Raw genomic sequence first — 21,359 nt, 5'->3', positions numbered from 1 at the left:
TTAAATATATAAGGGTTTCTCTCTCTTGTAAAAGAAATAGGAAGGTAGCCAATCCGGAGTTAGTATGATGGGTCGATGGGGGAAGCTCCTTCTGTCTTTCTGCTCTGCAGCACATGTTTCCAGCCTCAAAGTCACCTCAAGGTCCAACATGGCTGCTGGAGTTCCAGCCACCATGTCCACTTTCCAGGCAGTAAGAAGGAGGAAGGGCAAAAGAGATACAGCTCCCAGATTAACTGATTCACTTCAAGGGACTTTCTGAGAAGTCCCATACAACATTCTGTTTACATCTTATGATCAGCCAGAATTCCTTTGGTGTTTGACTTGAAATTGCATTGGATTAATAACTCAATATGAGAAATGTTAGCACCTTTATATTTCAACTTCTGGGAAATTATCCGAAGGTACTTACACTTTTGAGATCAGCTGTACTGTGTCCATAGACCAAACTATACACCTATCAAAAAAATACAATAAGAATGCCCATTGCTTGTTCTATGCACTAATATAGCTTTCAGAGCATTTTGCAATGAATGTATTATTTCATTTGATCTTTATAACAACCCTTTGCAATGAAATCATTAATCTTATTTACCTGGTGAAGAAAATTAAACCTCAGAGGAGTTTGGTGACTTGTCCACAGTCACAGTGCATAAGTAGAAGAAGAGAGATTTAACCAGTTTTCCAGTGTTCTTTCTGCTGATTCAAACTGTGTCCATCCCGTCAGTAGATGCTGATATTTATCTTTTTTTCTTTTCACAGAACTTTCAAAAAACATTTTGCTCCCTGGAGGGGAAAATATATCTGTCAACTTACTAACTGGGTGAACGTTAGGGAAGAAAGTGCTAATGTTGTTGCAAGCATTAAGTGAAATAATATATCTAAAGCACAGTTTAGACAACACCTAGTACATGTGAAAAAGAAGTTATTGTTATCATTATAAAGTTAAAGCCCATCACTTGTGTATCCTGGAAATTTGTACCAGGCCCTTGGCTATAGGTGCTAGCACTAAGTGAGAAACATGAAGTGGCCATGTCAACAAAGTTTATCCTAAACCACAGACAGGTCATCCTTGCTCCACCCTGTCACTCCCACTGCCACTGTTTCTACTTTGGTAGAGGCAGTTTTACAGAGTGGCCAAGAGTGTGAGCTCAGAGGCTGATTTCCTGGGTATGAATGCCTGCACCACTACTTACTGGCTGCATGACCTTGGGCAAGCTGTTTAAGCCCTCATTGCTTCAGTTGTAAATGGGAATACTAGCAATAGTAGCTACATCTTAGGGTGGTTATGAAGATTCAAAGAATTTGTACAGGCAAAGCACATAGAGCTGGACTTGGCACATAATACATGTTCAGTGTTTCAGATATATATACGAATGGATGGATGGATGGATGGATGGAAGGAAGGATGGATAGATATCTGTTTTTTCTTAGTTTTGCAGGTATTGGCCACATTATATGGCCTAGGAAGAAGAAAAGTCTAAAGAGGATTGTTAACCTCTCTCTTTCTGTCTGTCTCCATCTCTTTCTCTCTCACAGGGCGAGCTCTTCCTGAACGACCAAACATGCAGAATTGTACAGCGGGAGCTCTTGTTTGACCTGGGTGTGGCCTATGGCATTGACTGTCTACTGATTGATCCCACCCTGGGAGGCCGCTGTGACACTTTTGCCACATTCAATGTCTCGGTCAGTCCTAAAAATACTACGCTTTTTGTAGTAAGAGGACCTTGCACCAAAGAACAGCTCTCATGACAGCATGGACCCTGCTGTGAAACCACTGAGGGCTAGTCCTCAGTGAACCTAGGACCCAAAGATCAAAGGTCAAATGACAGTGTTCTTCAGATTCAGAATCAACAAGCATCTACCTAACCCTGCATGGCCTTGCACATTTTCCTTTATCCAGCCAGCCACCCATCCATCTATTCCCTCGCCAACATTTATTGGGTACCAACCATGTGCCAGCTATTCTGCCAGTCATTTTCAAACCCACCCATCCACTCAGCTGTTCACTCATTCATTCAACAAACATCTTTTGAGCTTCTGCCAAATTAAGCCATATGAAGTTGCCATACTTGACAGGGTGTGACTACAAAAATAGCAATTTCATATGGTTCAATCTAATATTATATGCCACCCACACTGTCATTAATTTGCTCACTCATTAACAACATTGACTGAACTATCGTAGGCCCTGCACTGTATGACGCATTTCCACATTTCACACTCCTTCATCCACACAGTGCCATTTATTGAGTTTAGCTCCACCGCTCATCCTATCTCTACCATAATCCAATAAGAGATGTAGTTGTCATCACCTCTATCACGTAAATTTGGAAACTGAATCTCGAAGAGGTGAAGTGACTTACATGGCAAAGGCTGTTGATTTTAATACATGGCAACTTGTAGATATTCAGTAAATATTTCCAAAGTATTAAGATACCAGTCAGCCAAAGGAGATCAAATCCTAATTGTCTTTTCTGCTATAGATGTTGTGGCCTTCTTAACTTCCAAAGTATATTTGCACACATTTTTTCAGTTAATCATTTTTCCTCACCAATCCCCTGAAGATCAAATAGCAGCAAGAATTATCATTCCTGTTATATTGATCAGAAAACTAAAGATCAAAGAGTGTGATTGGCCAAAAGTATCACAGCTGATTTATAGTAGAACTGACACTTCATCCTCATTTCCCACTGCCGTGGTGCCGTATGCCTACATAAAACTGTCTTGGTCCACCTCTGCGTAACAGGGAACTTTAATCTCAAAGAACTAAACCAAAGAGCTGAGGTCCCAGACAGACCTTCAGAATTCTTTATGGCAAAGTTAGAGTATGTTTGCTTTTATATCCTGGATCATAGCCAGAATCTTAATCAAGATTCAGTTCCTAGTCCACTCATCAAATCATTAACCAGAGCATTTCCTTCTGTTTCCCAATGGTCTTGATTTTTAAGTGTTGTTTTTGTTTTTTTTTTTAATACTAGGGGGATTGTGGGAGCTGTGTCTATACTCCCAGCTGCCCAAGGTGGACGAAACCAAAGGTAATTATTAATGTGGTGATAATGTTTAGAGAGCTACAGGTTTGTTTCATTATCAGACCTCAATATTCTGATAGGTGTGAGCATGTGTGCATGTGTGTAGTTATGTAGGTATGTTGTATACCTGTAATTTATGTCATTCTTTCAACAACCAGGCCAATGGGGTGAGAGATGAACATTCTTAACCCAGATAACCTGTCGACTTACCATTTGTCTTCTAAGAACTGTCTAGAAAAGTTATAGGATTATAGACCTAGAAGGACATCAAAAAGTATTATAATGATAAAATAATGGCTTCATTTTGTTGACTGTTATCCATGTCCCTGACTCTGTGCTGGGCCCTTTGTTTATATATTATCCCTATTCTTCATTCTAACACTCATACGAAAGTATCATTATGAAAAAAAAATGAGCCTCAGGAAGGGTAGGCATCAGCCCAAGGCCATACAGCTCATTAGGAGCAAAGCTAGGAGTAGAGCCCACAAAGCAATGTAAGACCGATGGTTAAGCCAATGAAATTTATAGTCCACGGATACGGAGTCAAATTCCAGTGAGGAATCTTTAGGAGATCACATAGTCTATACGTTTTTGCCTCTGTAAAATGTATAACAATTCTGTATATGGCTATTAATAAGTTTTTAAATGTGGATACAGAGCCTAGCTCATAGTAAATGCTCGATGAATATTAGTTTTATTACTTATTACAAAGCCAAGTTCTTTCTACTCTACTAATAAAGCCTCTAACAAAAACACCCCTCCCAGATGGTTTTGGGGCCTTGCCACAGACCACTCCCATGATAGAAAGCTACCTCTCCCCCACTTCTTCCCCAGGCAACCGCACCTTTCGCGAACACTCGAAAAGTCAGCCAGTCAGTCCTTCTTCTTAAGACTGAGAGAAAATATTTCTCTATCTGCACCCTCCCTCATTGATTTGCCTGTCTACGCCCCGCAAGAAAAAAATTCCATGTAAAGGCCATTGAGTCCCATTTTTTATTTGGGCAGTACCCAGATCCTCCACTGGGGGCGGACTAGAGCCCAAATCCAGGTGATGGTTCACTTCTTCCTTCAGGGTGTGAAGCAGAAGTGTCTGTACAACCTGCCCTTCAAGAGGAACCTGGAAGGCTGCCGGCAGCAGTGTGCCCTGGTGATACAGCTCTCCAGGTGCTGCAAGGGCTACTTCGGGAGAGACTGTCAGGGTGAGGGCGCCTCCTACTACCATGAGATTCCGAAAGGATTGTACAATCCTGTGCAGCATTTGAAAGTTTTGAAAGTACCAAAATTATAAAGTATGTATGTTGGAGGATGGGGGTACATTTTTCCAAATGACACTAAGAAAAGATCCAAAAGCAATCGTTCTGAAGAGTTGTGTATCTTTCCTTTTACTTTTTTCTTTTGTCATATTTTGTTTTTTAGAGTTGAGACTCTACTGTGCATGGATCATATCATGCTTTTTGTTTACCATTATAGCATAAGACATTTCCCATGGTGCTAGAAACACCATATTTCATTTTGTACTGTAGTCCATGATACTAATAAGCACATGAATTTAAATGTATCTGGTAGAATTCTACTTTGGCAGAGTACTATACTAAGATGATATGTGTACACATTATTTCCTTAAAAAAAAAAACAAAAAACCTGTTACAGGATGTATAACATCACCGTCCACCCTTAATTACCTCACCAGGAAAGGGATCCTTGTCAAAGGGCATTTAGGCCCATTCTGAAACCCCTGTGTCTAAATAAAACTTCTGACCAATAATATATCAACAACAGCAGTGTAACAAATGTCATAGTACTTCCCATCTGCCAGGCACTGTTTTAAGTGAGCACATTGATTGAGTGCTACTTCTCATATATATCAAGACATTTAAACCTCAGAGCAACCCCCTAAGTAGATCACATTGTTATCCCCATTTTACAAATGAGAAAATGGAGGCACAGGGAGGAGAAGAAGCAAACGCAGAGACTCACAGCGTGTCTGTAGAAGCCATGATTTTATCTACCATGCACACTCCATTCGCCCTGATCCAGTTGAGAAATTTCTGGGCTGGGAGTCCACTCAATCACCCAGCCTCCACTCTCCATCACTGCAGTGTGAACCGCTCACAAAAATTAGTGCTATTATATTTTTCCAATGCTTTATCTGTTCAAAATGTTCTGTTGTACCTCATTTGATCCCATGTCACAACATGGTATGGGTCAAATGGGTACTATATCATCGTCATCATCGTCGTGATCTAAACTAGAGCTAAGAGAACTGAAGCTCAGAGAAAATTTGTTATTCAAGCCAGACTGACCCCAAAGCCAGTTCTTCTGACCCCCAAAATACAGTGTCTGGTACAGTACGTTGCCCTGCCAAGGTGGGATCCTATCAAATACATTTAAGTTCATGTCCTAAACGTCATGACACTATGTGTTGTAAAGGAGGTTGGAACCCACAGCTGAGGAGGGGTTAACAGCATATTTACAAAGGCTGGGGAGACTGTTGAGTCCCCGTGGTTTCATCTCTTCCAGCCTGCCCCGGAGGACCGGACACCCCATGTAATAACCGGGGTGTCTGCCTCGATCAGTACTCGGCCACTGGAGAATGTAAATGCAACACCGGCTTCAATGGGACGGCGTGTGAGCTGTGCTGGCCAGGGAGATTTGGGCCTGACTGTCAGCGTATGTAGTACCCACTGCCCTGTGCTTTTGCCTGTTCAACTGTGTGCTCCCATCATCCACGACATCTTCCTAACCTGGAAGCATCCTTCTTCTCCTCTCTCCCAGCCTCCCACCACCCATCTGCCTGCCCTTACATGCTTTTTCTCTCCTTGGATGTATTCCCAGTTTCCATCCAATGAAAGAGCTTCATCTCTAAAAGTAAAACTCACATCCCCTGCAGCCACCAAGACAAGCTGTGGCTGAAAAACATTCATTCATTCTATTATTCAACCAATGTATATTACTGAGTCCTTACAAATATTGATAGATAACATTTATGGAGTGCCTACTGTGTACCAGGCAGACGCATTTTTCCATTTAATCTTTACAGCAGCCCTTTTAAGATAGGTACTGTTATTATTGCCACTTAGCAAATGAGAAAACTGAGGCACAAAGAGGCTAAGTGACTTGCTCAAAAGTCAGGAATTGTTCTAAGGTGTGAGGATACAGCGGTGTGGGGAGGAAGCAAAAATCTCAGGTCTCAAGGAGTGTATATTCAAAGGGAGGGGACAGATAAAAACTGCAGAAGCAAAAATAATTATAAAGAAACAGAACAAGGTAAAGGGGATCGAGAAAGAAAAGCACTGTTTTAGAAGACATCTCACCCAGGGACAATTTGAGTAGAGACCTCAGAAGCGAGGGGACCAGGATACCGACCACAGTTCTATCCAAACTTTCAGCAGCGCTGGAAATGTTCGATGACGCGGTTACCATCAGGAATGGTGGCTACTAGCCACCTGTGGCCACTGAGCACTCAAAACGTGTGACTGACTCATTGACTTTTAAATTTTAATTCGTATAAATAGCCACATGTGGCGAGGGGCTGCTGTACCGGACAGTGCAGACAAGGGGAATGGCTTTCCTGGGAAGAGACATGAGCAAGGACCAAGGCCCTGAGGCAGGAGCAGCCTTGACACGCGACGGACAACAAAGAGGCCAGGCTGGCCGAGCAGAGTGAGCAAAGAAGAGGAAGAGAGGAAGGAAATGACATCTGAATGTCGCAGGAGCCAGATTGCGTAGGAGCTTCTCGGCCAGAGAAAGATCTCCGGCATCTTTCTTAGTGCAGCGCGGCCAGCAGAGGATTGTGAAGGCAGGAGCGTCATGAGCAGATGAGAGAGGATGGCTGCCGTGCCCTGTGGAGAGTGTACTGCAGGAGAGCAAGAGCAGAAGCAGGGCCACCTTTGGGGGAGCTAATGCGACAGTCGAGGTGACAGCTGGTGCTGCCTCGGGCTAGGGTGGCGGTGCTGGAGATGGAGAGAGGTAGAGGGATTGGTTCGTAGCTTGAAGATTTTACTGTTAAATACGTTTCTCTGTTAGGAGAGCCGGGTAAGGCTCTTTCCCGCTTCTACGCTGTCACGTACCCCATCACATTCTCTACTTCTGTGTCTGTAACACGCCACATTTATAGTGACATGGTCAATAGGCAATTACTCCTAGACTATAAGCTCCATGAGAAGCGGGACCGTATCTCTTATGTTTTCCACTGTAACCTCATTTCCTAGTAGCGTCTGTTCCATGATAGCCACTGAATAAGATATTTTTTGAATGGAAGGGAGGGAGGGAGGGAGGAGACAAGGAAGGAAGAAGGAAGGAAGGAAGGAAGAAGGAAGGAAGGAAGGAAGGAAGGAAGGAAGGAAGGAAGGAAGGAAGGAAGAAGGAAGGAAGGAAGGAAGGAAGGAGGAAAGGAGGGAGGGAGGGAAGGGCATAAGCATGGTGCCTCCCACACTGACAACATAGCCAACAGGTGGTGAGCGAGCTGGTTGATTGGACTTCAATCCCTGATCACTGATTTCTGATCATACTCCAATTTGCTTTACAGCCTGTGGCTGCTCAGACCACGGACAGTGTGATGAAGGGATCACAGGCTCCGGGCAGTGCCTCTGTGAAGCAGGGTGGACAGGCCGCTTCTGTGACACTCGGGCAGGTCTGTCATGGGAGTGGTCAGCCGCCAGTAGCACCAAGCTGCAGTAGACCCTGCTGAGAACATCCTGCTGAGGTTGGGGGCCTGAGCAACCCCTGAAAAAAGGAAAAGCTAACCCAGCAGGCGTTCCCTTTTCCATGTGGAAAAGATGACCTGGATATGGCCCAGGCATCAGGAGGTTTGGCAATTTGAAGGAAAAGTAGATGAAAAGATTTAATTCAAACCCTTGAAATCAGCATGCAGTCCTGGGCTCCCATGGAAGGACCCAACCCAGGCAAAGAATATAGGATTAGCAGAAATGGGGGGCATGGTCCTGGGCCCAGGTGAGCACAGACACACAAGCTGAGCGATTTCATAGGAAACGCACAGCTTCGAAGCCCGGGATTTGACCCCTGATTCTGCTACTTAGTAAACGAATGGCCTTAGGTAACCCACCCCTTCTGAACCTTGACACGCTCATCCTTAAAGGCAAGTGCATATCGCACACTCCACGGGGGAGGATTGTTGTCGAGGGTCAAGGGTCATATTACGAAGCGCCCAGTGTGTGTGGGCACTTGGAAAGAGTAGCTGCCATTGTCATTGTCATCATTATCATTGCCATAGTCTCAAGCCTTACTGAGTGGTCAGTAGTATGAATCATACCCAAAGCCTTATGTTCTTTGATCTAAGATGTGAAGGTTAAATTCTCCCAGCGAATCAGTGTCATTTCGTCCTCCTTGGGGTCAGAAGGGCAGGACTAAGCTCTTCCCATGGGCTTTGGCAACCTGAAGTTCCCAAATTCCAACAATACCCTTAACTTAGTTCCTTGTCCTCCCTTCTCCTCCTCCTCCCCTAATCCCTAACTGTCCTGTGGCTTGGTGCTGCCTGTTGATGCGACAGCCCTATCTAGTCACAAAAGCCCCAGACTTCTCTCAGACTTAGTAGTACCCTCAGAAGGCTGTGGGATTTCTGCTCCAATTTAACCCCTCTGTCCAGAACCGTATTCCCTCAGGACCAGAGAGCTCATCTGCCAAATTCATCTTTGCTAGCAAATTTTGAAGTATCAAGTTTTAATTAGTTTCCCCTGAAGATGACATATTTGCATTTTTATCTGATTAACACTGCAGAAATAAGGTCTTAATATGGAGTAATTCTCAGAATCTCCAGGCTGGGAGGGACCTTAGCAAGTCCCCCCACCCTCTCACTATAAGGCGACACTTTCGAAACACAGTGGCAGGCCAGAGAGTCTTGGGGATGACACCTTAGGTGGAGCAACCCTTCTCATCCCTACGCAGTGACCTTTGTCTTTGCAGTTCTGCCCCCAGTGTGCACACCTCCTTGTTCTGCTCACGCCACCTGTAAGGAGAACAACACTTGTGAGTGTAATCTGAATTACGAAGGAGATGGACTAACGTGCACAGGTGAGTCCCCTTCTCGCCCATGAGTGAAACAGCAGCCAGGTGCAGGAGCGGAGTGAGACTTGGTCAGAATGCCTGGGCTCCATCCTGGCCCTTCTACTTCCTGCCCGGGTCACTTAGTGATACCTACCCTCCCTGGGTTTGCTATTAATGGGTTTGCTCACGCCAGAACTGCCTGCTTCCCAAATCGTGGTTTTGAAATTGCGTTGCAAACTGCGATGTACTTTATTTCATAGTGTTTTTCTAACTATGAGTAATGCAGTCTTACTTCAAAAAATTCAGAAAATACGTTACAATATTTAAAAAGCAACAGTTAAACTAATATATACTTTTACCACTCCGTGAGAACCACTCTGAACTTTGCAATGTCCATCTTCAGTGGTTAGGATATTCAGTGGTTAGCCACACACAGACCCAAATGGACAGTGGCATAAACAAGATGTTTAGATGTTTATTTTTATCTCATATAACAGTTTGGCTGGAGGCATCCAGGGCTACATAGGGTGTCACTCTGAAAGGTCATCTGAGAGCCCAGACTCTATCTTCTTGCTCTGCCATCAATCACTTGCCGGGCCCAAGATGGCTACTACCATGAACACATCCCAGGCAGCAGGATGGAGCCCAAGACGAAGGAGAAAAACCTCCTTTCCTTTAAGGACACACCCAGTAACTGCTAAAATCCAGTCTGCTCTTTTCCCATTGGTTGGACCCTCATCATCTGTCACATCTAGCAGCAAGGGAGCCTGGGAAATATAGTCTTCCATTGGGCAACTGCGAGCCCAGCTAAAAATCTTACTATATATAAAAGAGACAGTAGGTATTGGCGAAAGCTACCAGTCTTGGCCACAAGTACTTTCTTTTATCATAAAGATAAATATTCATATAGAGATATAGATTTTCTTTTTTTTTAAAAAAAAAAAAGGGGGGGAGGTCTTGCTATACCTGCTGTTTTATAGTGTGCTACAGGTAGTCCAGAAGTGGCTCAGCACTTAACAGTGGCAGCAAAGACCCAGGTCTGTCTTTCTGCCCTGCCAACCTTAGGGTGAAGCCTTTTGTCCTCATGTCCATTCTCTCGGGGTCTCAAGTGGCTGCCACGTCTCCAGGCAAAAAGACAGGCAAGAGAAATCAGATGGCTTTTCAGCTACTCCTGAGGCTAGAGCTAATATATTACTGGATTAAAATTTGGAGGGTTTTGAAAACAAAGATCCTAAGAGGCAGCATCACACAGCTGGGAAAGCATGGGCTGTGGAGTCAAACCAAACTGGGTTTAAATCTCAGCCCCGCCACGCTTTAGCGTGTTGTTTTCCCTGTCAGGTCAGTGAAGTTCTCTGAGTTTCCGTTTATTCATCTGTAGGGCGAGAATACAATGTCTCTCTCACAGGTGCTCAGTAGTGCACGAACCCTACACACACATATACACACAGGTTAACTGTCCTAACATTAGAAACCCAAACTCACTTTTTTATTTTGAATAATTTTAGTAGAAAATTATTACCAAAGTGGAGCCTAGAAGTATGTGACATAGGGGACAGAAGTGGACAGATATCTTCAGGCCTGGTCTATAAGGGTACTAGCTACAGGGTATTAGTGTTGGCAAAGGCTAACACAGAGACCGCAGGGCATGGGGAGAGAAGGTGCCGACACGTTGGGGCCCGTTCACTCCCTCAGTGTTACTCGTCCTGTGACCCATACTCCCTAATCCGAAGCCCCAGTTACACAGTAGCTCACTGAGCCCTCTCTCCTGCTCTTGCAGTTGTGGATTTCTGCAAACAGAACAACGGGGGCTGTGCCAAGGTCGCCAAGTGCTCCCAGAAGGGCACAAAGGTGTCCTGCAGCTGCTCGAAGGGCTACCAAGGGGATGGCCACAGCTGCACAGAGATAGACCCCTGTGCGGACGGCCTCAACGGCGGGTGTCATGAGCATGCCACCTGCAAGATGACCGGCCCGGTGAGTCGCTCTTCCTCAGGAAATCTGAGAGCAGTTTTTTGTGCCTCACTCAGCCTTGCTTCTCTACTCTTCTTACCCTGCAGCCTCTTCGTAGGCATTCTTCCCACCTGGGTCTATTTTTTATTAAGTGGGCAGGCGAAATGCAAGGTGATATTCTAAGCAATAAAAGGACATGAGAAATCCACAGAAAGCCTATCGTTTAGTGGATAGACGTGTACCAACACTAAGTTCTTAGTTTTGACAAGTGTACTGTGGTTATGTAAGATGTTAATATTTGGAGAAACTGGGTAGAGAGTATCTTTTGCACCTTTTCTAAACTCCAAAATTATTCAAAATAAAAAAGTGTATTAAAATTTTTTTAAAAAGCTGGTAAGAAACGGCAGTGAAGTGCAGGTTTGGGCACTCCCTCGAGTCTTTCTAGAATGGAATCAGTGCCCTGTTTGTTTATCTGGTGGGAAGAGAAGATGGTGGAGGGAAATGTCCCATTGGTTATCAGCATGAACTTTGAGTCTAGGCTCCTGCACTTACATGCTGTGTGGCATGGAGCTGACTACTTAATCTCTCTGAGCCTGTTTCCTCATTTGCAAAGTAGACCCTCTAGAATTATTGTGGAAATTAAATGAGATCATTCATTGATTCAACGAATGGTCTTCCAGCGCCTACTATGCGTTGTCCCAGGGATGTAGCAATAAAAATTCTATATATGAACGAGTCAAGGGAGGGGGCAGTGCTCAGTGCAGAAACAAATGTACAGGATATGTCAGAGAGCACCGAGTCGGGGGGAACATAATCGGGCCAATGTGATGGACCCGGCTGGGAGAGCTACTTTATTCAGGGGCATCAGGGAGGCTCTCTCTGGGGAAGCAACTTCTGAGCTGAGACATAAAGGATGACATTTCATCATGAGCCTGTACAAACACAACGCGTCCCACCGGACAGGAGAGATGATTATTCTTGGTCCTTCCACATATCTCCTATGCCGGATGGTGGCCCGCGGAGCACTTGTGCGTCCTGGGATCCTAGAGAAAGGGCTTTTTCATCTTTTCCTCTCTCCCCACAGGGCAAGAAGAAGTGCGAATGTAAAAGTCATTACGTGGGGGACGGGCTGGACTGCGAGCCAGAGCAGCTGCCCATTGACCGCTGCTTACAAGACAACGGGCAGTGCCACGCCGATGCCAGCTGTGCCGACCTGCATTTCCAGGGTCAGTGTGGCTAGGGGCTGCTGGCCCAAAGCGCTTGGTTTTCGGGCTTGGGGGAGGGATCTGTGCAAGGGCGAAAGAAAACAATTTTTTAACTTAAAATTTTTAATTTGTTTTTTAAATTTTAATTTAAATTTTAATTCGAATTTTTAAAATGAAAAACTGGGGACCAAACAGCCCAAGCATCGGCCGGACCCAGGGCCCAGGAGGCAGTGGGCCTCTGTAGTGGAGGGTCCACGTAAACTCAGAACTGGACCCTGAGCCTCGAGAACCGGGAGGGAGCTCGAAGGTCATCTCTCATGAATTTTCTTTGCTTTCTGCAAGTTGCTTAGTAACCCCTGCAACCAGTTGATTGGAACTGAATCCGAAGAGCATAGTTTAGGGTTTACATAACCAAAGAGGAAGCACCTGCTACATTCAGAAGCAATTTCTTAGCAACTGTTTTGATAGTAGCACATTAATTGGCATAGGCCCCACTCACTTCCAAGGATGATTTGAATGTCTGATAATAAACTCATAGGCATAATGAAGCTGAGAAGTACAGAGGGGCAGGCATTTGGGCATCTTGGAGGAAAGCCAAAAAGGACCCAAATACTCGTTCTGAGCCAGGGTGAGGAGGGGCCTCAGAGGTTCAGAAAGCGATTCAGGGCACTGCATCCTATGGCTGATGGGATGTCTCTGACTAGGTTGGTTCTGCTTTACAGACATGATGATTTTAGTGAAGCAGTTTTTACACATTTAAATAATAACTATTGACTTAATACCCGTTATATACTGTCTTAGTCCATCTGGGCTGCTACAGTAAAGTACTATAGTTTGGGTGGCTTATAAACAACAAATTTATTTCTCACAGTTCTCGAAGCTGGAGATCTGAGATCAGAATGCCAGCACGCAGGGTTCTAGTGAGGGCCGTCTTCTAGGTTGCAGACTGCCAACTTCTCATTGTGCCTCGCAAGGCAGAAGAGGCAAGGGAGCTCTCTGGGGTCCCTTTTATAAGGGCACTAATCCCATTCGTGAGGGCTCCACCGTCACGACCTCATCGCTTCCCAAAGGCCTCACCTCCTAATACCATCCCATTGAGGGTTAGGATTTCAATATATGAATATCGGGGGGACACAGACATTCAGTCCATAACATATATCAAGTCCTAAGACCCCTCAAATTTCTTTGAGAGATGAGATAGAGGATGCATATTAGCAGAGAAAATATCTAGGATATATAACATTGTCTGCTTTCAAGGAGATGCCCAATGTAGCTGAAATTTTTATCATACCAGGAAAAGAAAGTATTAAGACAGAAGACAGCAATTTGTCTGATGCTGATGATGCAACTGAAATGAGACAGAAAATGAGACAAAACTTGAAAGCAGGGACTCGAACAGATATTTGCACATCCATGTTCACAGCCGCATATTCACAATAGCCAAAAGGTAGAAACAAGCCAAATGTCCATCAACAAATAAATGAATAAACAAAATGTAATATATCCATATAATGGGATATTATTCAGCTTAGAAAAGAAATGAAATTCTGATACATGCTACGACATGAATGAACCTTGAAAACAGCACCCTATCTAAAATAAGCCAAACACGAAAGGACAAATTTATGATGCCACATATAGAGACTCGGTAGATTGTCTTCCACTTTAAAGTCCTTCAAAGTCCTTCGCAGGAAGTACTGCCAACCAGGCAGACTGACCTGGGCGATTCCTCACCTTCCCCTGCCAGATTCCACCGTTGGCGTGTTCCATCTTCGCTCCCCACTGGGCCAGTACAAGCTGACCTTTGACAAAGCCAAAGAGGCCTGTGCCAACGAAGCTGCAACCATGGCAACCTACAACCAGCTGTCCTATGCTCAGAAGGTGGGTCCCCAGTTAGTGGCACCATGCAGGCAGGACCTGCTGGGAGGAGCTAAGCACTCTTCTTACCATGGGGAAACTTAGGCTGTTGCCTTCTTGGATGGGGGTGCAGGAAGCTCCTGGAGCTATAATGATTTGTCACATCCTTTAAGTGTCTACGATGTGAAGGGCGGTTTGTTAATATTACTGTCCATCCTTACGACACCCCTGGAGGGACAAATAGGGCAACCAAGGCTCTGAAAAGTTAAGTAATGTGCCCAATGTCACCCAGATAAGAAGTGCCAGATCCACTATTCAAATGTGCCCTGACTCCAAAAGTCTGTTTTCTACCATGGCATTCAACTGCCGAGACAGAGGCACAGAATAATAAGAGTGCATAGCTCACAGCTGAGAACCGGAAAGAGATCAATAACCACAAGCCTTGGATCTCCCTGAACCCACAAAGCAGTCGAATTTCTCTGAAATAGCTAGAGCTCTCTACGTCTGGAAGGGCTGTGAAATGGATTGCCCCAGCTCAGCCACAGCCAGGCAGGAAATGGAGCTCTGGCCAGCGCTGCTCTCTTGGCCTCAAAACCAGAAGCCCTGTCTATTGGGAAAGGCCAGCATCTTGAAGGTACCTGCTAGTGACTGCCTCCTGGGTATAGAGGAGGTGACTGCCTACATGGTATGTTTTAACGCTCTTCCTTCAACCTCCGTCACTACCAACTCTCTCCACCTTTCTTCAGACCTGACGTTTCTTTACCAAGGAGCAAAGCCTTTGATGCCAGAACCAGCATCTTTGAGGGGCTGAATTTCTGCTCTCCTGCTTGCTGGTTGTTTGGCCTTGATCAAGCCATTGCAACCTCTGTGCTACTTGGGATGTTTATAGGAGGACTAAAGGCGATAGGGCACAGTGACTGGCACACAGTAGGAGCTCAGTTGTTAAGAGTAAAAGCTCTAGAGTAGACTACCTGGGTATGAATCTCAGGGTTGTGTGACTTGGAGCAAGTTACTCAATTCTTCTTTGCCTCAGTTTTCTCAATTATATGATAGGGATCTTTTTAAGTTCCTATCTCAAAGTCTTGATGACACATGAAAAGCCCTTGCAATAGAACCTGGCCCAGAATAAGCTCTCAGTAAGTGTTATGGTGATGACGATGGTGATCACAGTGAGGATGATGATAATGGTGGTGATGGTGATGATGATAGTGGTGATGATCAACAGGGCTCTATCAACTCATAAGCAGAAGAATTTGCACTCAGGGTTAAATGGCTGATAGCAAATCCTTAAGAGCGGAGAGAAGAGAAATGAATGTGAAGGATTCGGGCACCTATAAGAAAGAGAAGGCACCACTTTCATTCATCCAATGGCTTAATCAACAAAAACTTAATGAGCACCTACTATGTTTCAGGCATAGGGACACAGTAGGCAAAATGAGACTCCATAGAGTTTACAGTCTGGTTGGGGAATCAGATGTTAACCACAGGAGCCCACAACAAATATGAAATTGCAACTGATCTGTGGCCACATGTGTCCCTACAGGCCAAGTACCACCTCTGTTCAGCAGGCTGGCTTGAGAGTGGGCGGGTCGCCTACCCCACAGCCTATGCCTCCCAGAACTGTGGCTCCGGCGTCGTTGGGATAGTGGACTATGGACCAAGAAACAACAAGAGTGAAATGTGGGATGTCTTCTGCTACCGGATGAAAGGTAACTGCCCCAGCTATACTTCAGATTCCAGGCCATGAAGCTGCCGAGCAATCCTCAGCCTGGCCAGCCAATCTCCCAGGGTAAGCTTGGCAGCCCAGATCCCTGCCTCACTGCAGTGGGACCCCATGTGCTCCTGCCTTCCAGATGTGAACTGCACCTGTAAGGTGGGCTACGTGGGAGATGGCTTCTCGTGCAGTGGGAATCTGTTGCAGGTCCTGATGTCCTTCCCCTCACTCACAAACTTCCTGATGGTACGTACCATGTCTGTTTGCTTTCACCTCAGGGAAGGAGGGGTTGCTTCAAAGCAAGTATGATAGAAAGGTAAGTCCTGGAATGAAGGCAAAGGCTCACAGTCATGGTTAAGAGCATGGGCACTAGACCACATGGTCTGAATTTGAAGCTTGGGTTTGCCACTTGTTGCTTCACCTTAAAGTTACTTTCTTCTCTGGGCCTCAGTTTCCTCATCTGTAAAATGGAAATAATGAAAGCACCAACCTCATAGGGTCATTGTGATAATTAAATGAGTTAATATTTATCAAGCACTTAGACCCGTGGCTAGCACGTGGAAAATGCTATATTGATGTTAGTAGTAGTATTATCTCTATTTGCATCTAGATTGGCTTAAAAGTCTGATCTACAGAAATGAGATGCTCTTTTGTCTTCATGGGCAGGGTGGGACACAATGAGCTAAGCTTCCTTGGTGATCACCCAGTGAGCCAAATTACCGACATGATGTCAGCTTGCATTTTGCACTGCACTTAAAAGTCACTTCAGTATTCTGCAAGTTGTGTCTAATGAAGAGGAAGCCCTCTTCCTTGGAGAAGGATTTGTTATTGACTGATCTAAGAACTGAGCTAATCATAACAATAACAAGAATAGGTAACATTTCTTGAGCATTTACTTTGCACTGGGCACCATACTGAGCCCTTTCAGAGCACTTTTCACTCAGTCCACAGAATGTAAGCTCTGTAAGGGAAAGGATTTTCTCTGCTTGTGGCTGGCATATGGTAGGTGCTCAGTAATTACTTGTTAGAAGGAATAAATCCTCATGCAACCTTATAAGGTCACTTCCATTATTCCCATTTTGTAGATAAAGAAACTGAGACTTAGCAAGGTCAAGGACACAGCCAAGGAGCGTGGACTAGGCATAAATATAGGGCTTTCAGGATCAAGGCAAAAGTTAGAAGGAGAACCCCAAAATGGTGAGTCATTGTCCACAGACCAAAGGTATCAACCTAACTGGTATAAAAATCAGGATTACCATAAATAGTCTAAAGAAAAACACCCAAACCAACATTTCTATGTGGGAGCTTGTGGCAGCATTTCAGAGAAAAGACAGTATCAGAATAAAACCCACTGGCTGTTTGTCCTTCAGCAAATTAATTTCTCAGGGCATCAGTAGTCCTGTCTGCACAAAGACAGAGTTGAACGGGATAGTGTGATTTCTTAAAATTTGTTCAATGTGTATTTATTGTGTGCTTGATATGTCAGTGAACAAAATAAACCCAGAAAATAAACAGAATAAGCAAGTGAATAATGTCGAATGCTAATAGACGATACATACTACCGGGGGGGGAAAGTAGAGTGAAGAGAGGTGGGGAGGGTGTCAAGAAGTCCTATTTTGCAGAAAATGAAGAGGGAAGGCTTAGCGAGAAGGTGACATCTGAGTAAAGTGTGAACAGAGGAGAGGGAGTCAGCCATGCCGATTCGGGGAAAGAATGTTCCAGGTGGAAGGAACATCCAGGCAAAGGCTGAAAGGCGGGAGTGTGCCAGGCAAATTGGAGGGATAGCAAGGAAGCTGGTACGGCCGGAGCAGAGTGAGTGAGAGAGAGAGCGGAGCTGGGCACAGGGTCAGCGGGGCAGCAGTGCCCAGGCGGTTTGGGCCTCGTGGGCCATTTTAAGAACTTTGATGTTTCCTCTGAGTGAAGCCAGGGACATTGCAAGGTTCTGACAAGAGGAGACTCAAGATTTGACTTATTACCATTTCCAAGAGCTGCGTGGGCTGCCATATTGAGAATGGTCCGTGATGAGGCTATGACTTGAGACCTTGGGATTCTTTGCGGAAAATTGCACCCGAAACCCCCACAGAGTAGTCAGAAGAGACAGCAGAAGAGTGAGGCTAATGGCAGGAATATTCCCAGACGCGAGCCTCTCCAGCCACTGCTGTCCTTACACACCAGAGCTGGCGCATCTGATGGCTTCCTTCCTCTCCCCAGGGAGTGCTGGCCTATTCCAACAGCTCAGCCAGAGGCCGGGCGTTTCTGAAACACCTGACTGACCTGTCAATTCGCAGCACCCTCTTCGTGCCACAGAACAGCGGGCTGGGGGAAAATGAGGTGAGTCGGGTCCCCGGCGTCTGTGCCATAGACTAGCACTTCTAAACAGAATCAGTTACGTACCATCACAGTGATGCTATGTCACAACCCCCACCAAAACTCAGTGGTGGCTACACATTTATTGAGATCGGCTGGAGTGCCTCCGGTCTTGGCCAGGCAGGCTCACCTGTCTGAGATGGGCTGGCTAGCAGCTGATCTAGGCTGGCCTGGCTGGGGCTGCGCTCCACAGGGCTCACCCTCCAGCAGGCTAGCCCGGGCATTCTCATGGTGATGGCAGGAAGTGGTGAGAGCAAACCGATCTGGCCAGTCTTGCCTGGTCACATTTGCTGATATGCCACTGGCCCAATAAGTCACATGGCTGAGCCCAAAGTTAGAGTGGGAGGCTTTCAGAGTTGCATGGCAAAGGGCAAGGCTATAGGCAGGGGTGAAGAACCAGGGCCACTGATGCGACCAGTCTGCCACACCAAACTTCATCACGTCATGACACACAGGAACAGGCAGTGTTTACTCAGCCCTCCCACGGATGGCTGACCTATAGGCTCTGATAGCCCCAGGCCCTACTCGCCCCTCACCCCTGATGGCTGAGAGGAGCAACACCTCTGCCCACTTGTTACCCTCTCAAGACTCACTTCTCCCAGGACACCATCAGGAAGCTCTGCTTAGATCATAAAGGTGACTTTCAATGCACATCCTAGCGAGAGGTGAGCCTCTAGCATGGCCCAGACAACCAAAAGCCTGAAAAACACTTGACATTTCCTCATCTCCACATGGAGGCAGAAAAGCCAAGGCCACGAGAAGTGACTTTTTTTTTTCCTGTGTTATCCTTATCGTTAAAAAGAAAAATATTGTTTGGCCCTTAAAAACTATCTTGTGTTTCTCCTTTCCTCTCAGACACTGTCTGGGCGGGACATCGAGCACCACTTCGCCAATGTCAGCATCTTTTTTTACAACGACCTTGTCAACGGTACCATCCTGCAAACTAGGCTGGGAAGCCAGCTGCTCATCACCTCCAGCCAGGATCAGGGCCAACTGGTATGAAAAGTCTTCTGGGCTTATTAGGAAAACTGGAGATAATATATGCCCACTATTATAATGTGAAAGTACACTCTTAACCTGCATGTAGCAGATGGTATTAGCTGCACGCCATAGCACATCACGCTGACTATTAGGCCACCCTTATTCCTTGGAAAATAAGCCATTGGTGAGGACCAGTCTCAGAAGTTGGTAATGAGGGACTGTAAATGAAACCACCTTAAAGCCGTCTGATTCTCTGCCTTCGTTTCTGTCAGACTATCAGCCTATCCCAGGCATTAACATGTAAGCCTTGAAGTAAATGACCCTACGATGAAAACCACTTCTGCCACTTACTAGCTGTAGGAACTTAGACCAGTTATCCGACTTCTCTGTGTCCCAATTTCCCTGTCTTAAAAATGGGAATGATGGTGATGTGTGGATGATGTTGACAATGATGGTGATGATGATATCGGTAGCAGTGGTGGCCGTGATGGTGATGGTGATGATAGTGATGGTGATGTTGGTGATGATGGTGATGGTGACATTAATTTTGATAATAGTGATTGTGGTGATGCTGTTAATGATGGTGATGGTGTTGATGTTGAGACAATGCTGGTAGTAATGATATTAACGGTGATGGTGATGATTATGATTATTTTGATGGTGGTGATGGTGGTGGTGGTGAGGGTGGTGAGGATGATGATGGTGATTTTGATATTAGAAGTGATGCTGATCGTGGTGGTAATGATGAACTTGACAACCTTGATGTCAAAATCATAGGCTCTTGTGGGGATTCAGTGATTCAAGGCTTACAACATGCAAGAATAGTGTCTGGCATGTACCAAATGCTAAGTGTGGTTTTTTAAATTTTTACCTAATAAAAGATTTCTACTATTGAGGATCAGTAGTTTAGACCAGTGCTTCTCAAACTTTAACAGGCACTTGAATCACCTGCAGATTTGTTTAAATGCAGGTTACTTAAGCAGGTGGAGTGTGGGGCCTCAGGTTCTGCATTTCTAATGAGCTGTCAGGTGATTGCCGACACCACAGGCCAGTGGATCATGCTTTCATTAGCAAGCATTAGATCACTTAAAAATCTCTTTTCTAACAATGTGGTGTGACATTCAGGGCAGTGGATCTGGAGTCCAGGGGCATGGGGTTTGCCACTTACTTCCTCGATGATCTTGGATTAACCATTTTCCTCCTGAACCTTCATCTATCAGACAAGGGGGCTGGACAAATTACCCCTTAGGTTCTCTGCAGTTCTTAGATCAAGTTGTTGGCACAAGGACAACTAATGTGTTCTGGTTGTCCCGATAGTGAAGGTGTCACTACTGACAGGAAGTGGGCTGCCTGTTGGTGAAGACGGGCCTGAAACCCAGGCTCCGAAATCTGAAGCAAAATGAACAACTTCCTTCCACCTGGGGAGAAAGAGTCAAATGACCACAGATCTTCAGCCCTCTTGTTTCCCTAGGAGACCAGGTTTGTCGATGGAAGAGCCATTCTGCAGTGGGACATCTTTGCTTCCAATGGGATCATTCATGTCATTTCCAGGCCTCTAAAAGCACCTCCTGCCCCAGTGGTGAGTATCCAGGGCTCCTGGAGAGGCGCCGGCAGGAGGCCGATGTCCACTGCCCAAGAGGCAAACTGTTGCTGGAAGCCCTGTCTACCTCCCTCCCCTGGGAAGTGGAGGAGCCTCCCCCACCCATGGCAGCTGGCCTTGGGGATGCCTGGCCCTGGTTCTTCCACCCCTATTCCTCTGCATTAGCAACCCAACATCTGTCACCATTAACACTTCAATGAAAGGGACAGGATGGGCCCGTGAAGAAACCACTGGAAGAACAGGAAATCCTGAGCCCCTCCGCTTCACAGCTGTGTGATCTTGGTCAAGTCCCAGAACTTCTCTGAGCCCCATTTTTCTTCCCTGCAAAATGAGGGTCATAATGCCTTCCTCCCTGGGTTCTTGGGAGGACTAGGAGTTAATGGAAAATAATTCGGACAGTTCCCAGCACCTGGTACATGCTGTGTAAGAGTCGGGTGGTTGGTTGGTGTCGTTGGTATCCTAACTTTGTTCTAAAGATCTGAGGGAGGGGTGAGCACAGCTGGCTGCTGGGAGGTTCCATAGCATAGTGGTGGAGTGCGTACACTCCAAAGCCAAGCTTCAAAGCCCGCCTCTGCCACTCATTGGCTGTGTGATACTAAGCAAGTGCTTAACCTCTCTGTGCCTCAATTTCCCTATATAAAAATGGAAACAATAAT

At 45.6% G+C, this 21,359-nt stretch overlaps 1 protein-coding gene across 1 annotated transcript in view; it reads left to right on the top strand.

Moving 5' to 3' along the window:
* STAB2 (stabilin 2) overlaps positions 1-21,359 on the top strand; it is a 136,989-nt gene that overhangs the window by 110,625 nt on the left and 5,005 nt on the right. Inside the window, exons 53-66 of the mRNA XM_039877947.1 lie at positions 1,537-1,683; positions 2,979-3,035; positions 4,102-4,228; positions 5,550-5,699; positions 7,558-7,662; positions 8,952-9,059; positions 10,810-11,003; positions 12,064-12,205; positions 13,932-14,065; positions 15,585-15,750; positions 15,895-16,001; positions 17,967-18,086; positions 18,978-19,118; positions 20,575-20,682. Of these exons, the coding sequence (XP_039733881.1) occupies positions 1,537-1,683; positions 2,979-3,035; positions 4,102-4,228; positions 5,550-5,699; positions 7,558-7,662; positions 8,952-9,059; positions 10,810-11,003; positions 12,064-12,205; positions 13,932-14,065; positions 15,585-15,750; positions 15,895-16,001; positions 17,967-18,086; positions 18,978-19,118; positions 20,575-20,682 (1,806 nt within the window). The remainder of the gene's footprint in view (positions 1-1,536; positions 1,684-2,978; positions 3,036-4,101; positions 4,229-5,549; positions 5,700-7,557; positions 7,663-8,951; positions 9,060-10,809; positions 11,004-12,063; positions 12,206-13,931; positions 14,066-15,584; positions 15,751-15,894; positions 16,002-17,966; positions 18,087-18,977; positions 19,119-20,574; positions 20,683-21,359) is intronic.

The sequence above is a fragment of the Pteropus medius genome, unplaced genomic scaffold, assembly GCF_902729225.1.
Source record: "Pteropus medius unplaced genomic scaffold, Ma_sr-lr_union100, whole genome shotgun sequence".
NCBI lineage: Eukaryota > Metazoa > Chordata > Mammalia > Chiroptera > Pteropodidae > Pteropus > Pteropus medius.
Note: the sequence above shows the minus strand (reverse complement) of the source record. Positions and strands in the feature narration are given on the sequence as shown.